At 37.2% G+C, this 17,125-nt stretch overlaps 1 protein-coding gene across 1 annotated transcript in view; it reads right to left on the bottom strand.

Annotated features, from left to right (window-relative positions):
* Positions 1–13,734: 13,734 nt before the first annotated feature.
* LOC148018381 (dnaJ protein P58IPK homolog B-like) overlaps positions 13,735–17,125 on the bottom strand; it is a 71,661-nt gene continuing 68,270 nt past the window's right edge. Inside the window, exons 8-10 of the mRNA XM_087662011.1 lie at positions 16,292–16,372; positions 14,959–15,177; positions 13,735–14,326 (exon numbers count right to left, since the gene is read on the bottom strand). Of these exons, the coding sequence (XP_087518137.1) occupies positions 14,156–14,326; positions 14,959–15,177; positions 16,292–16,372 (471 nt within the window). The 3' untranslated portion in view covers positions 13,735–14,155. The remainder of the gene's footprint in view (positions 14,327–14,958; positions 15,178–16,291; positions 16,373–17,125) is intronic.

Raw genomic sequence — 17,125 nt, 5'->3', positions numbered from 1 at the left:
TTAAGGATGTTCTCTCCACCGTTGGGATGTTCACAAACCTGTGTGTGTGACTCTCTCTCTCTCTCTCTCTCCATGTGTGTGTGTCCCATATATGTGTCTCTTTGAATGTTTCCCCTTGTAAGAGATTGTTCATACCAAAACAACCAAAAGTAAGATGGTGGGTGTAACACCATGATCCACACATATCACCACATCTAAGGTCAAGTCATGAATGGACTCAAGCCATTTAATGTAGTGAATAAGGTTCAAAGCCAAGCAAGTAGATGATATGGCAAGCATGCATTAAACTAAGGGATCAAATGTGGTCAATAAGGGCCAAAGCCAAGTAGATGATATGTCAAGCAAGCATTAAACTAAGGGATTAGAAACTTAATCAATAATTGGAATATAACAAGATTAGGAGGTGAATTGGCAGCTTGCAATTGTGGTTTCTCTTCTTCTTAGGTGAAGGGGCATCATAAAAGCTCAATGTGAGTCAAATATTTGAGTTGTGTGAATATTTCTAATATTTTGAATTTTTGTAAAACTTAAAAATGATGCATTCTTACATGTCACTCTTGACCTTTGATTGCAACTATTTTATGAACCCTTCATTTATAACCAAGTCCACTCGATAAAAACGTCAAAATGATGCAAAGCTTTAAACTTGAGTGCCATATGACATACATAGTTGCAACATCAGCAAGGTCAAACTAATTTCAATCCCAAAAGGTGATTTTTTTTCTCCCTTCTAAAAATATGGTCTTTTCCATCTCTAGTGGTGCCTAATCATATTATACATGCATGAGAGTATTTTTCATGTTCTCTTTTATCCTCTAGCCATTCCAAATCAGTATTATCCCATGAAAACTTAATCTACTCCATTTTCTCTTCTACTTTAATAGAACCACTTAGAGACATGAGCAATCGTAAGAGAAAGGTGGATTTGTATGCTCGTACAGTTGAAGAGTATGATATTGCAAAGTCCCCTTATAACAAGCATGGGCTAGATACAAAAATTACTTTCCAATATTGTTTAAAGAGAAAAATATTGATCTTTGGGTGAATGGTTCCTTGTATCCTAATGATCCTAGCACTGGACTAAATCCATCTTTCAATTTCACTTCTTCTTTGCTTACATTTGGGGATGGTGAAAATAGTGTACTAGGTTATTGCAAATGCTTAGATGAAAATATTCATGTGTATCAATATTATCAATAAATGTTATATATCAATCGTCAATCTTTATTTTTATCCCAAGGTTCTTTAAATGTGTTGCAAAAAGCCTTACAAGATCAAGAAATCAAAGTGTAGAAGCTTGAAGAAGAATTGAAGCAATATAAAGACAAGGAACAAGATATGGCAAAGGACAAAGAAATTCAACCTTGGAGGAGGAGAATGCTTCATTGAAATCGCTTTTGGAGCAAGAATGATAAGGATATTGCAAAAGCAAAGTTACAAAGGTGCAAGCAAACTCCCATGGGTTATAAGAAAAGAAAACATTGATTACTCTCAATGCTATCACTCTCCTTGAATGATGGAGGGTAGAAAAGATGTGTGTAAGCATTAAGGTTCATCATTTTCTATTAAAGGATAATTTGAATCTACTTTATTTCCTAAAAATGTTTATTTTTTGTTAGAAACTTTTTCGATGATGTTGGAGACCAAGGTGAGAGTTAGTAAATGGAGCTTCAAAATGCATTCTTAAAATGCAAGCATCTGATTGGAATTTTAAGAGACCCTTGACATCAAGCCCTCTAGCTTGCTACTTTGAATGAGATTCTTATAGATGTTCTTAATAGTTTATCCATAGAAGAAGTTCAAATAGCATATGATACAACTGGGGTTAGTCAATAAGGCTATGAGGCTATATATGGCACCATAGCAATTGCATTTGCTCGTAGCAAAATAAAGCACATAATTTTATCTCATTTATTTCAGCTAAGAGTTGTAAGATGAGCATGAAATATATCCATTATTGATTCAATATGAATTTTTTTAAATCACCAGTAAAATGAAAGTGGAGGGAGCTAAAACTGGAAAGATTCCTTTTGACTATGATAACTTCAACAATATTTTTGTTAACCTAGTTAAGTTGCAATGTGCTATTGCTCGATTCTACAAGGTGCAATGCTCTGAAGGTATTGACTTGTCCTAATCTAACATTATGGATTCAATATAGTAAACTTGTTTCTCTTAAGTTTGTACCAACTATGATGCCAGGTTTTGTTTCCACCTTGGAGTTTGTTATCAAGCTTGATGAATGTCAAATCATAAAGGGATGCAAGTTGAAGAGGGTGGGCCTTACATTGATGAATTGCACCATGGCCTATGCAAAAGATAGTGCGCTTGTCCAACTATTTAGTGTGTAGTCAAAAAAGGAAATTTGGTGGCTAGCAATAGTCGAAGTGCCCAAGGAGACCCACAATGTTCTCTCAATTTCCAAGCAAACAGGTGGGGAGAAGCTCTGTGGAAGGAGTCAGAGAATTCAACGTTGATTGGCACTTGGGCAGTGATCTCAAGACTCTAAAGTGTATGTTCAATTGTGACACTAAGGCATCAACATTGTTGCCTTGTCCATTTTGCATGAAAACAAATAATTCTCCTGAGGTCGTAGATAATGTTGTGTGAAAGGGAGGATCATTGGCCTACAATAGAAATGCACCACCAAATAGGTCATGTCTTGATTAGAATTAGAAAGCCATATTTCCAATTAACATTGAGAATGCCCATTTTTACACTTTGCATTGTCTCATGTGCACATTTGACAAGTTATTAAAGTTGCATATCATTTATGTATACACAATGAAGCCTCCCTCCAAATGTGAAGCAGCCTATTGAGAAAGTTGAGGAGCTATTGAATTCATTAGGTGTATATGGAGACAAGATAAAGATTAAAAAGGACCAGAAAACATCAAGCCTACTCGGGCAAAAGTTTGACATTCTTTTGATAAGCTAGTGTGCATAATGCTAAAATTGCCAGTAGATCCTTCCACTTAAGTTGAATTTCATACATCGGTCAATGATTTTACAAAGCTAGTTGTCAATGCATGAGGAGAAACTAACATCACCCACTACATGGTACACCTTCAACTCTACTACTTGCATGTTTCTTAATATTTGGATACATTGATGCTCCAAATATAATATCAATGCTCCATACCTTTGCAACGCATTTTATATGCTCATGGATCATATTTTTTGGAGAAATATGGGTCTTTGGAAATATAGAGCACCCAAGGTATGAAAAAGTCTCAATATCGGTCTCGTGGTGCATATTTCAAGAACACTTGTCATGGAGGTGGTCATGCAAAGAAAAGCTATCTTGTATAAATGTTCAATTGGTTTCATAGATGCACCTTCGATCACTCCATCACATTAGAGAATGTAAGGCTGCCATATTGGCTAAATCTCTTAGGTAACAAATCCATGCACATAATTTTAAAAAATGGCAAAACACATCTACAATGAATACACATGCACCATGGCATATGACAAGGCAAAGGGAAGGGTCAAAATGGGCATGTATATAAATCCACATGTGAACCCCCCTTAAACCCTAAAGGCTAGGTTTCATATAAATAGATCTCTTTCAGTCCAATTCCTATTTCATACTTCTATTGTTGTCTTCTCTTATTCTCTTCTAAACCACCACATGGCTTGCACCAACTAAACTACATGACAGCATCCACTACCAAACAAGGCCAAGTTTTCACTTCTCCACCATGGAAAGGCAAAGAGATCCCCAATTTCACTCAATGAGATGACTCTAATAGGATTGCAACCTCACCATTCTTATATCCTTCCCCCCCCGGATCCATTCGAAGGCTTTATGTTGCCTCAATTAGCCTTGGAGTCTTTGAAATGAGCTCACAAGAGCAAGAAGTTTCTTCTGAACAGGAAGAAGGAAGCAAGGATGTGGAAGCTAACAACAAGCCAGAGAATAATAATGAGGGAGATGCCTCTACCGATGAGGAAGGTGGAAACAATGATGATGAGGACAACATTGATGACAACATCAATAGGCCTAGGAGAGCTTAGAATGGCCAAAGGCTAGTGGAGATACAACCGAGGGACACTCAACAGCAAGTGGTAAGAGCCCCATATGACGCCCCAAGCTAAAAACAAAGCAAGCCAAACAACTTCCTCCTTTTCCTCTTACAGCCGTCCTCCTCACTCCAAGACCAACCCCCACTTGAGTCCCAACCCGAAGCTGAACAAGCACAAGAATGACAACCACGGTGAGGCCCAATGAGACAAGTCCCAAGGCAAAGGCTAAAGCAGAGGAAGAACTATCACCTAGTAGCTCTTAGGGAGATCTAGAGGTGCCAGAAGAGCACGGACCTACTGATTAGGAAAGTGCCCTTTGCATACTTAGTGAAGAAAATCCTTCACTCATATGGATATCAATTTCGCATGCAACGGATTACAATGGAGGCTATCCATGAAGTTGCAAAAGCATATCTTGTCGCCCTTCTTGAGGACGCGTATCTCTGCACAATTCGTGCCAAGCAGGTGACCTTTCTGTGTTGTCAAATGATAAGTTAGCATGCATCAAACAAGTGATGAAGTACATGGAAATTTTTATAAATTTATTGGTCAAGAAGCCGATTGGCTTGTTGAACCACAAATTTTTATCGATAAATTCTTAATCCGAATTTTGTGCATCTGTCAAACGGCTTGAAAATATACACACTGGTATCACATAAAGTCGATTCGTAAAATCCTTCAATCTTATCACAGTTAAACGTTAAAAAATAGACAATATGCTTGAGAGATAGATTGCTATAAAAATATATTTGTATTATAGTGTAAAGTACAAAGGCCTTTTGCTTTACAAGACTATGCTTAGAATACTCGAGCTCAATACAACTGAGGCCATCTTCAAGTGCTTGATTTTCTTGTGGACTTGCTTCCATCTCTTCTTGGCCTCCTCTAATAACAACCCTACCTTGACACTCTCCTACATGGCGGCCTAATTGGCTCCAATGGCTTTGTCGATCCCCACGGCCTACAGTATTATTTTGCGTAGGCATGTACCAAATACGTGCTTCACCAACTTCTTTTAAACAAGAATGATATTGTGTGCATTCGAGGTGATGTTGGTTGCACACAGCACTTTTGATAAGGCCTTCAGCATAGCGAGCTAAGTCCATCTGTCTAGTGTGAAGGTGGCATGGAAAATCGCTATGTCAACAATGGGGATCTTGTCAATGTAGTGCCCTATGAAGGCATCCTTCTCAAACACTCCTCGACCCTTTTGGTGGCAACTTGCAAAATAATCGATATCGTGCGCGGCCTACATTGAATTAGCTCAAAATAGTATACATTGTAAAATGAAGCATCTAGAGGGATTATTGATACACTTACTTCCTGCTTGCTCAGCATCAACAGCAACCTCCAAGGGTTTAATCAAGTCCACAATTAACTTAGACCCATTGATTGGGGGCTTGTTGCTCTTCCAAAGGCACTTATCCTGCCATCAAGCTAGCCTACATTACCTCAAACTCTTGGGTGCTAAACTGTCACGTGCTTTGCTAAGTCCACAACATCTCCAAGAGCTATGAGTGCGCCATCTATGTCTTCTAGCTTTAGGCTATTGTACTTTGTAAGCAGATCATCAGACACAAGGGCAAAGTCATTGGTTGGCGATTGCCAGCATCAACAACACCTCATCCTCTCACTCCAAAAAATTTCTCCACATCATGGAGAAATATGAATTCTTTGTCGTCAAACTTCACTCATGCTATCTATGTGACAATCTACATCAACGGTAGAGGGGGCAACCTCCTACCCACTTGAGCCACCTCCTAAGGTGTTATCCACATTTATTATAGCTCTATCAACCATAAGGTCTAGAGCTTTTGCCTCTTTTGCAACCTTTGCTTCCTCTCTAGCATTGTCTATTGGTGAAGGCTTTGGATTAGGGGCATCCTTCAGTAAGCCTCCCACATGCTCTTCACCAGCCACTATACTATGACTGCAAGTGAGTCTTCACCTTCATTAACAAAATGAAAGTGGCAATCCATGAGAGGTAGTCAGTGTCATGTTAATCAAGGTCGTACCCTTGCTTGTCGAGGAGTGAGGTGCTTGAAGTAGGCAAAGGTTAGATTTGCACAAAAATGAACCAATCATTTTCAAAACGCCTCTGTGTCATTGATGTACTTCAAGAGATTTCATGGCACCCATTCTTCGTCAGAATCCTAGAACCCAATGGTATATCCTTGTAAGTATGTATTCATGTACTTGATAGGGTATTGCACGCTTGGACCATGGCACAATACTGTATCATCGTACTTGATATCAAGATAAAAAGTATTGTAAAGATTTGATCTCCTAGTGGATTCTATGCCTTGAAGAAATTGCATGAAGCTATTAAGAGTGTGATCAATCGTGGAAGAAGGGGTGGAGGCAAAAGCTAGGGTGCTTGGGAGAGGAGAAGTGGTTGGAGAGTTGGAAAATGAAAATGAGACCAAGTGACTGGTTTTCATAGGCCATAGACCTAGACTTTTAGTTTTTTTTAATCTATCAAGACTACTGACTCCAACAATCATTTAGTGTGATTAACTCGATCATTTCACCTCACATATGAGTTTGAATATCAAATACTTGTCCCATGTCTTCAATGGACTCCAAGGGAGTCCATTGGCCTGCTTTCTTCATCCAAAATCGATAATAGAAACACATGTATAATGATGGACATGTAATCAAGTAACTAAATGTAACACTAGAGGCCACCACTCTACACGAAAAGATATCACCTTTGTGTATCCCATCCATCTCTTTCCATCCTTCTTCACAAAAGTGAAATTAAGAAAGTCCTCTATTACGTTCTTACAAATGAACATGGAGGAACATTGATGCACATTAGTGCTTTTGAATATATATGCAAAAACATGAATTGGTACAAACCATGAAAGATCCACTAACCTTGAAGCACTCTGGGATCTCAATGAGCATGAATGTCATGTACGATCTTCATTTTTAATGTCTGAAGTGTCCACTCATCTGAAATGGGCCATCCCAAGAATTGAGAGATGGACAAGTGTTCAAGAGAACCATACGAATTAACCGATGTAGGCACTATATATATAAACTTATAGAAAAAAATATTGTGCTGTAAAAGATGACTTTTCAATCATCATTGTCTCACTCACATCCACATGTAGAGCTTTGTATGTCCCAAAAAAGCTTCACAAAGGCTAGTCCTCAACAAGATTTGAAGGGAAAATGTCTGATAGAAGAGAAGTAAAAACCTCAAAAACATATAAGCTAAGAACATAAAAGCAATAACTTACAATTAGAGGGGAAAACTCATTAAGTAGTCCTAGGAGGTAGGGACAAGGAGAATAAGGGACTAGATGAAATGTGAACACCACCCCCTCTCCTATTGGTCCACCTCAAATCTCTTATCATTAGGAGAGTCACTAACTCTTAAGCTAAAGAGCCCTTTTTGATTCCATATTCCCTCTAATGTACGATGCTTACTTGTTCAAACATTGACATTCAAAGGACTCTATTTTCAAATGATAAACATTGATAGGGCTAATGTTGCGTAGGGTAGATAATTGTATATGTAAAGCACTGAAAGTTATTTCTTCTCCATCATATGATAACATTGATTGTACATTACTATCTAAGAAAAAGGTGACAAAGGGTTTGTTGTATGCAATTTTGTAATTCTCTTAAGTTTTAAAGTTGGATTGATGCTACAATGGAGGTATTCTTAGGTGTGGATCTCTCTTTGCATACTTTTGTTTTACATGAAATATTTAAGCAATCTTTCTTTTACTAATTGCATATTCAAAAAACATATTAAGAGGATGTAAGCTTAATAAAGGCACATCTCCTTTAGAAAACATAAGGATTAATTATATTCATTGGTTATCCAAATACTTCCTATGGAAATGTTAGTAGTAGTGATGTTTAAGTTTATTTTGGATTTTTTAAAGATATGATTTGTATTCTCTCTAAGGTATAGAATGCAGAATCGCTTCTCTATTTTCTCATAGATGTTTTATATTAGGTAAATGAGCTTAATGAATGCTCTATAGAATAGATGTCATACCTTCTTCTTTTTTGTTAAAGTGAGCATAATCACATCTTTGATCAAAGTGTTTAGTTTGCCTTTCATTTGGTTTTGGCTCAAAGTTAGATTCTAAAGGTTATTGAGGGCTCTAAAATATAGCAGTGTATACGAATAAACGTGGTTAACTCCTCTCTTTCAAACTCTAATGTTGGAGGTTCACACAATGATTGCATCAAGGAGAGTAAGTTTATAAATACTATGTTGTATAAAACTTTGGACAATAGCTTTTCCATAGAAGTATTCTTGGAATTCTCATAATGCATTAATGTTGAACTAATTACAATATTCCTTAAAAGATCGATCACTAATAGCTATTTATAGTTAATAGTTCTAGGTGGAACTTCCCCCTTGTTGGTACCTCTAGCAAGCATCTTTTGTGATTCCAAGTAAACAATTTTTTTCAAGAAATGTTGCTTAAATATACCTCATTCTCGTAATTCACCTTGATGTCGTGAGTCCCAACAACCCTTATCATTTCTACCTCAAAACCTCTCCAAAGTTTCCTTAGCTTGCCTTCTTTGCATCCTTTAAAGGACACTAGCATGCATGATTGGGTTGGATAAGGACATTGTCCTATCAAATATTAGTTAACCAACTCACCCCTGGCACATCTTTGGCCTAGTGCACTTCTAGTTGTTCAAAGAGTTTGGATTAACCCAACTAATCCTATATCATAGTTTCATATTGAATAATTTGTTGGAATTATTAATTGCAAGGTGATTGAAGGGAACCCTTTTGAGATTGAAGTAATCTTCGTGGTTCTCCTTTCAGGTAATGATAGTAATAAATGGGTCATCAATTGATATAATATAGGGGATATTTCTCAAAGGCTCAAAGTCTTTAGCTAACTTCTTAAATAGAACTTAAGGTCGCTAAATGTATGCATCCCTTAAGCCAAATGTGGGGATGACCTTACAAAAGTCAATGATTATGCCATAAGTTGTACTTCATTTACACCCATGCAATTTTGCTAAGACCTCCAATGTTATGCAAGATGCTAATCTATGAAGAGCAAGATAGAGACATACTAATTTAGAGTGGTATACATATTAGTAGTTTTCCTTTCCATTTGTAAAGCAAGTTTGCCACAGATAATGAAAACTTTCTCTAATGGCAAAGATGTTGCTTGATCGTACTTGCTAAGTAAGAATCTAATATGTAATTTTCAAGAAAATATCATGGACATAGATAAGCCTAAGTCTTTCCATGCTCATGTCCATTCATGCACTTTGTTGTCTTTGTATAATCAATTGAATAATACATGTACTAAATTAAATGTAACCACTTTTGCAGCATGGCCTAGAAGGATGAATATTTTTGCATAATCACATTTCTTCCTTGAAAGAAGGAATGTTTGTGTATGCACTACTTGTAGCTTAAACCCAATCCAACATGGCATCTTAAAAAGCTCCTCATTGTGATGAGTTGCACATACTTTGTGGATAATTTACATGCGGTTGTATTCCACAACTCACATGAGGAGATACATTGTTCTAAAGCATATTTGAATTTACTAGCTCATATCAATAACTATATTCATTTCATTGCAAAAGTGAGCGAGATTTTAAAAGTCAGAGTTGATGTAGATTATTGATCCAACATGGTATGTTTCCTAGTCTCGATTTTGTTTGTGTTCTCTCTTATGTCAACTCTTAATCTTTAATCTTGGATATAGATGTTTGGTAATTATTTGTATATAAATGTTAGTAATTGTGAATCTTTATGCTACTTTACAACAATGAGTAAGGCTCATTTTACATGCTTTTGAAGGTGTGAGTGATCCCCTTTAAAAAGGGATTGTCTATGTTACACAATTTGGTACAAGATATGTATTTGTATAGCAAAATAATGGCCACTTGTGTGTTTGGAGTTTTGAGAGTTTCAAACCTTGTGTTGCATGTTCAACCCTCATTGCTCCATTTCTAATGGAAGGAATGTATCTCTTGGGGAGGAGATGACTAGAGAGTCTACACACAAAACAAAAACAATGAATAGTTGAGGGTCAAAAGGGAGTTGGGAGTACAAGCAATGGAGATCATTTCAAAGACTATGCTAAAAGTGTGGAGAATTGAGGTTTTTTTTTAAAAGCAACATAAGACATATCCTAACATGATCATAGTGCTCACTCTTCTTCTATTGGATTTTAGGTGGCTGGAAAGTATGGGTACATTTCTCTTTCTTGTAGCCAGTATTGTTTCAATTGTGCTCATTGGTCTTTACATATTCAAAGTCTTGGATGCACATATTAGTGATTTATGGAGAGATGAGGTCTTCTTATTGTAGTTTGAGAGCAAGGATTCTATTGTCATCTTAGCTTATCTCATAGAGCTATGCTTTAGTAGAAATAACAATCACAAAGAGTCATCTTTTCTCAATCCAAATAAGATTGCTAACATAAGTGAATCGAAACATCATCCATGCCTTATTATTTGAGGAAGAGTGAGTAAGTGAATCTCCATGAATAACAAGCTCACGAAGATTAACGTGAGACTAGGGTAGCCATTGAGGTTGTGGTACTTGTTGAATGGCTAATCATCATATTAAGGATTATCTTTGGCTACTTATCAAATTTATAAGACTCTAAACTAGTTGTTGGATCATGTTTGTGCAATGAAGACCATATATAACATGGATTCGGTACCATATACAAGTGCAAGATCTTGAGTTAGCACAATGCGACTCATTCTAAGTGATAAGTAATGTGATTGGAGGCTTTGAAAGTCCATGTACCATTCATCTCTAGGATGTTGCTTATTTGTATGGCATACAATTGGGTATCAAGACTTGCTTACCACTGTTGTTGAGTTTATTTGAGGTTGATGGCATGTAATTAGTATTTGGTCCATTTTAAAGTTTGAAGCTCCTTCCTTGTTGATCGGCCATTTTCTTTCCACTCTTTCTTTCCCAATGGGCTTCATACCCATAATAGTTGCATCATCCTTGGCTTCTTGATAAATATCCCTTTCCCTTTGCTCCCACATAGTTATCTCTTCCTCTTTGAAGGTAATTGGTACTTGATATGCATTTATATGTTGAATATTCATCTTAATTTTGAAGTTTTGAGTTATTGAAGTGGGTTCCTCTTTTTTTTCATATTTTCATGTTATGTTGGCTCTTCCTTCTCTTACCATTGCAAGGGCTTTTAGGTCTTCTTGGATTTGGACCAACTATCATGTAGTCATGTCAATGAGTATGCATAAGATATACTTGCAAGTTTTCAAACTTGTACATTCAAAATGTACATTGTCTCTAGTTATAAATCATTTTTGTCATTTTCTCTTCATGTTGTAAGTTCAAAAGTAGAAGACTCCAACAAGCTGTTGAAAAATATTTGTGTGTTTAGGACAACACATTACATTGATCAAGTGTTATATACATGTGTAAGGTGTTGAGGTTGCACAACGTGTTTTTGTCTAGGATAGACTATAATATAGCCATTTAAATGAGCATATGTAAAGTATTCAAACTTATATGTGTACCTTCATCATATGTACATTGTTCATGCAAAGGCTTATTGTTTTGATCAATGTTAAGAAAAGGTTTGATAAAGTATGTTTCAATTTATAGATGAATTAACAAAGAGGCATGAGTCTATAAAAAAATAGATGTTATCAAGAAGATTGATCATCTATGATAACACAAAAGAAAATTGGACACGAAAAGCGAAAGAGAGAGAGAGAGAGAGAAACACATACAAATAGAGAAGAGAAGGGGCGAAAATTTTAATGCTCTTAGACACCTCAACGGTGTAATGGACAAAGAGATGTCAAAATTTTCGTGACCACTTCAAGCTGCCATTGGCATACAACCAAAACCGACTGCAACCAAAACCAACTATTAAAGTTGTAGAAGTTCCTAAATACCTCATGACCCTAAAGCAACTCAATGCATATGCTTTCTAAAATCCTCCCTTAACCAAGCCACTACCTATAAGTCGTCGCATTATTCTTCAACAAGCATGCAACCAAAGATCCAATTCTCCTACCACTACTTGGAAGCTCATGATTTCATGTTCTATTTCACTCCTCAATGGGAGTTCTTTTTGCCTTTCCCTCATGGTACTACTTCACTATAAGTCACTTAGGAGTATTTAGCCTTACAAGTTAATCCTAGCTTATTCACAAATTTTGACTTCATGCAGGCAAGTTGCAACCAAATTAAGGCAAATTTTTTGAGGTTAGCTTAATCTCATGAGGTAATGGGTTTGCATGGGAGCTAGAGAGAGCAACAATCAGAAGAGATGAGTCACTAGTCAGAGGAGAAAAAGACAAAGACAAGTGAGATATGGACATGAGCAATGGACTATGGAGAGTGGTAAGACCCCAAGTCTAATACTTGCACAAATGCAACGATAATTGCACCAAACATCCATTGCAATAGAAATTATCATGCCTGAGACCCCATCTCTGAGCTCATAAGTCCAGTAGCCATGTTCCCTCCACCTAGGATCGAGAAGTTTGCTCACAATGTTCTTATTATCTACACCCATCTCTATTCCAAGCTTTCCCTCTAGATTTGCCAAGTGTGTGAGGACTTTGGCAAGTCTTTAAGAACCACATTCTCCACTTCCCAAGTTGAAAACTCATTGACACAAGTACTCCTTCATGGGCTTGGCCGTTAAATTGGCTTGGACAATGATGCTAAGATCAAAAAGAGTTTTTGCTTTTACATCTCACTATCAAGATGAGCTCGCATCTAACTCTCACCTCTAGATACTACCCTTGCACCCCAAGGGAAGGCAACGAGGAAGATTAGAAAAGGCTCTAAGCCCATGTGTACAAATAGACCATGTAAAAGGGGATGAGGGACAAAGTGTTAAAGGGAGGAGGGGATTGCCACTTAAGAGCTACAAGTTGTGATGATGGACCTATGATACATGTGCTAACTATGAAAACACACACGCACACAAAGAATCATCTAAATAAAGAGATGTAACGATGAGATCTAAAAAGATAAATGAATGTATAATGAAAGAATCATAAACATGGAAAATGAGGTGATCATTACTCAATAAATAAACTAATTGGTGACACATTTAAGAATATTCTCATTCCCCTTGTTTCAATCATTCGCAACAATTACAAGAAGAATAAATTATCCTAAGAACAAATGTTATAGCCTTTTTTAGGCAAGTGAATCGTATTCAAGAAATTGTGCAAATAACATGTGCAAAAGATCATTATTCTCAATTAAATGTTTTCATTCAAACTTGTTTGAAACATCATTTTCGATCTACTAAAGAAAAAATAACCAACCCCAAACACAAATGGTATGTCATTGCTTAGGCAAGTAGGTTAATTTCAAAAATCTACCTCCTCTAAAATATTGCATCTATCCTCCCGCATTCTATGTGGGTGTGTGCATGCTTTTGGATCTAAAGTGGCTAAACCATCCATTTACAAATCATTCCTATTTGATTAGCTTTACTTCTAGGTTACATACTTTTGAAATTACACGTGGCTCCTCTCTTAAACTCAATATTAAGGTATTCCTTTGTTTTCTTCCTCCCTGGCAGAAACACTATCACTACTTCTCCCAACGTTCCCGACACGCCCTTGTCATTACATAATCTCGCTGTGTCTTTTTATCCCTCTCTCAGGCAGCTATATCCAAGCTTTGAAGACAGAGTGACCTAGTCCCAGAAGTAGATAAGTATGCACACAAAATCAAAGAATAACACAGGTGATGATAGCTCAATATAAAATATCTTTCTCCCAAGTGTGCTCAATTACATGGGTTGAATTGAAAAAAATCTCCCATGCTGTTCTCTGCACGAATAATTCTATGGGTTTCTGCAAGCTGTGCTGCAGCTAACCCAATGCAAATCTGGAGAAAGTGATCGGTATGTTCGAACCACCACCACCATCCAATTTCTCATCCCTACCAAAGTTGTTGGTAGGAAAACTGAATATATTGACATACAATTCAAAGAATCACCAGCACTGCTTTGAGCTAGGAGCTCTCTTTCTCTGTCATTTTGCTTTCCAGAAAGGATTACATCTGAATGCATCAAAGAAGCTTTAATGGGTGACTCCCTCTGTGAATGACAGTAGTCCAGAAACTATATCAACGAGTTTTCTTTCTTTGTCATTGAAACCCGAAGCCTCCTGGAAAACCCCCTTCAAAATGAAAGGTGAATGTTTGCCCGCCTCCAAATGGAAACCCCCCTTCAAAACCAGAGCCTCCAGGCCCCATTCTTTGCTCTTCCAAATCTTCACCCCTGTCATATCTTGCTCTTTTGTCTTCATCTCCCAGCACCTGAAAACACACTTTAAAAATCAAGACTCGGAAGCTTACCAACTCCTGAAAAACTCTCTTGCATGATGTAATAATAGCCAACCATTCAAGGGCAACCACGAGAATGTAGAGTTGAAAGGTTGCAATTGCTGATGGACATACAACTGAAAGAGAGAGGAACCAGAAAAGTAACAAGAAAAAGAAGATAAACAGATAGACGAGAAGTGGCAAGGGTAAAATAATGTAAGGGCAACAATCCCAAATATGTGGCAATTTAAAAGAAACCAGACAACAATTCTACTTGATCAATGCCACAAAAGGAAGTCACTGTATGAAAATCAATGTCAAGAATTAGAGAATTTGAGGAGATCAAGTTTGCAAGTTTGTCATTATCGAACTGTAGAGTGTTATCCCTCAGAAGTAGGGAGTTGAAAGTCAAGACTGCATTTACGCCTTACCAGGTGAATCCTTGAATCCATGCATGAACCAACCAAAATCACAACCTTTCCCAAGGATAAAAGACCATGATGAAGGTTATCAATCAGAGGAGAAAAGATGTATGCAGTGCACAGACGACATAACTAAGCATCACAGTAGAATTTGCTGCATATGCACATTAGCAAGTGAAATTTGTAAGTTCAACAAGGACAAACCTCGTAGGCTTCTGCAACCTCCCGAAATTTGGCCTCTGCTTCTTCTTGATTGTCCACATTTTTATCAGGATGCCATTGAAGTGCAAGCTTTTTATAGGCCCTTTTTATCTCTGAAGCAGAAGCAGTTCTGGATATACCTAGGACCTTGTACCAGTCTTTCCGTTTACTCAGCTTCAGGCCCCGTTCAGCTCTCATCAGTGCTTCTCTTGCTTCTCTATTCTGAAACATTAAAGATTATTCAGAAGCTTTAAGACTGCAATAACAAAAGCATGATGTGTTTTAATTTGAGCACTTGAAAACTCAGTAAGTTCAAATTCTGGTTTTAACTGGCTCTACACATGCACATGCTCTCCACATTACCACTCGTCATGTCAGGCTTATGTGTCCTTTCCACGTGCACTATTTCCAAACACGCTCTCCACATTACCACTCGTCATGTCAGGCAGGCTTATGTGTCCTTTCCACATGCACTATTTCCAAACTAGTATACATACACATAGATATCACTGACATACACAATGGCACAGACATCCAGGATTTCTATATCTTGTTTACAGGTTCCTAACAAAATTATCCCTCGATTTCAATGGACTTGCTAGAGTTGATAGAATACAATCCAAATAAAACAAAGGGCACTCCGTCCACACATCTATGCACTCTCAATTGTTTATAATGACAGAGAGGATTCAAGTTGTGAGATAAGGTTAAAGTAGTCTGCTATAGGATATACCAAAGCAATGACTAGAAAGAGTTTGCAGAGATCAAAATGTTCAAGTAACTTAACAGAAACTACAGAGTCAGCAAGGACCTTAAATAAAAAGGAAAAAGCTAACAGCTCCATTACGCATATGGTCTCAAGCTACATCAGCAGCATCACAAAAGGGAAGGAAAAGGAAGAGTGAGATTAGGTCCATTTTTTATAAACCTCAAGCTAGTGTTCACTCACTCAAAGCTTTTCCTTAACAACCTAGCTGCAAACATTTGGCCTTAGCTAGTCTGCTAGTTCAGCTGGCATTGTTAAAGCCCACCTTATATGAAAAAACACCATCCCTCCCACACAAGGTCATGCCATACCTGGATTATCCTGCTGCATTACTAGGCATATTGTTAAACATTTTTCATTAACTTTTAGATAATCAACATTCAGTGAAATGGAATCTCGATAGATTTTTTAAAAAAGGCTTGTTTATTATAACCCAGTATAAACATTTGAACTATCCGAAGATCATATTTCAAATTTGTAAATTCAGTACTAAATTTTGTATTTTAAAAAAAGGCTAGCAAATGTCAAGGCTTCTCTTTATTGTATTAAAATCTGCATAGTAAATCATACCTGGCGGTCCTTATTGAGCACAACTTTGAGGTCTTCCACAGCACCCTCCCAATCCTCCAGCAGCATTTTTGCCTCTCCTCTCTACAAATTAAAGTTCCCTAATCAGAGAAAGAGAATGTTGCTCCCCTTGTGGGCATTCGAGCGTGTTGAGTCTAATGGACAAAAAAAAGAAAAGAGGAGAAGCCTATCCATAATCATAAACTCTTTACATTGCTGCTACTTTGGACTCTCTTCTACAAAATTGTGTGCATAGAAACTCATCCAGTCAATAATTAAAACCCCTCTCCCATCCCTAAATGGACCAAGAGCTCAAAAATATGGAATTAAGATAGCCTGTGCCAAGACCTTTAGCAACGTTTTTCAATGTGTTTGGACGTAAAAGATCCTTGAAATACAACAAACATTTAGCAGGGACATAAACAGATACTCTTTATTTGAGGAATATAATGCCCACCTTGCCAACTGTTTTTGACTGATATTATCCTCACAATGTCTATTTTATACTTAGACTTGTGAAACATTTTCGGATGCCTCCATCCTTCCCCAACTTCATGAACAAAATATAGATTCTTTTGATCCAATAACAGTCTCTTTTTCTTTCTACACATAGCACTAAGCCATTCATTCCTAAAAGAGGTATCATACTGTACGTTCAACAATGCATGTGCAGTAAGCTGAGACACACTAACAATATGGGGGGCTGCTATCATACCTTCACATCTTGAAAGCAATTTCACAAAAATGTGCAATTACATGCACAATTTGATCATGGCTATTAAATGGAGAGAAACAAAGAGAGTTGAATGCCTAGAATGATGTTACAGGAAAAATAAG

The sequence above is a fragment of the Lygodium microphyllum genome, chromosome 21 (assembly GCF_053477565.2).
Source record: "Lygodium microphyllum isolate KBCC chromosome 21, Lygodium_microphyllum_v1.1.10, whole genome shotgun sequence".
NCBI classification, from domain to species: domain Eukaryota; kingdom Viridiplantae; phylum Streptophyta; class Polypodiopsida; order Schizaeales; family Lygodiaceae; genus Lygodium; species Lygodium microphyllum.
The sequence above is the reverse complement of the archived record's forward strand: the minus strand, read 5'-3'. Positions and strand labels throughout refer to the sequence as shown.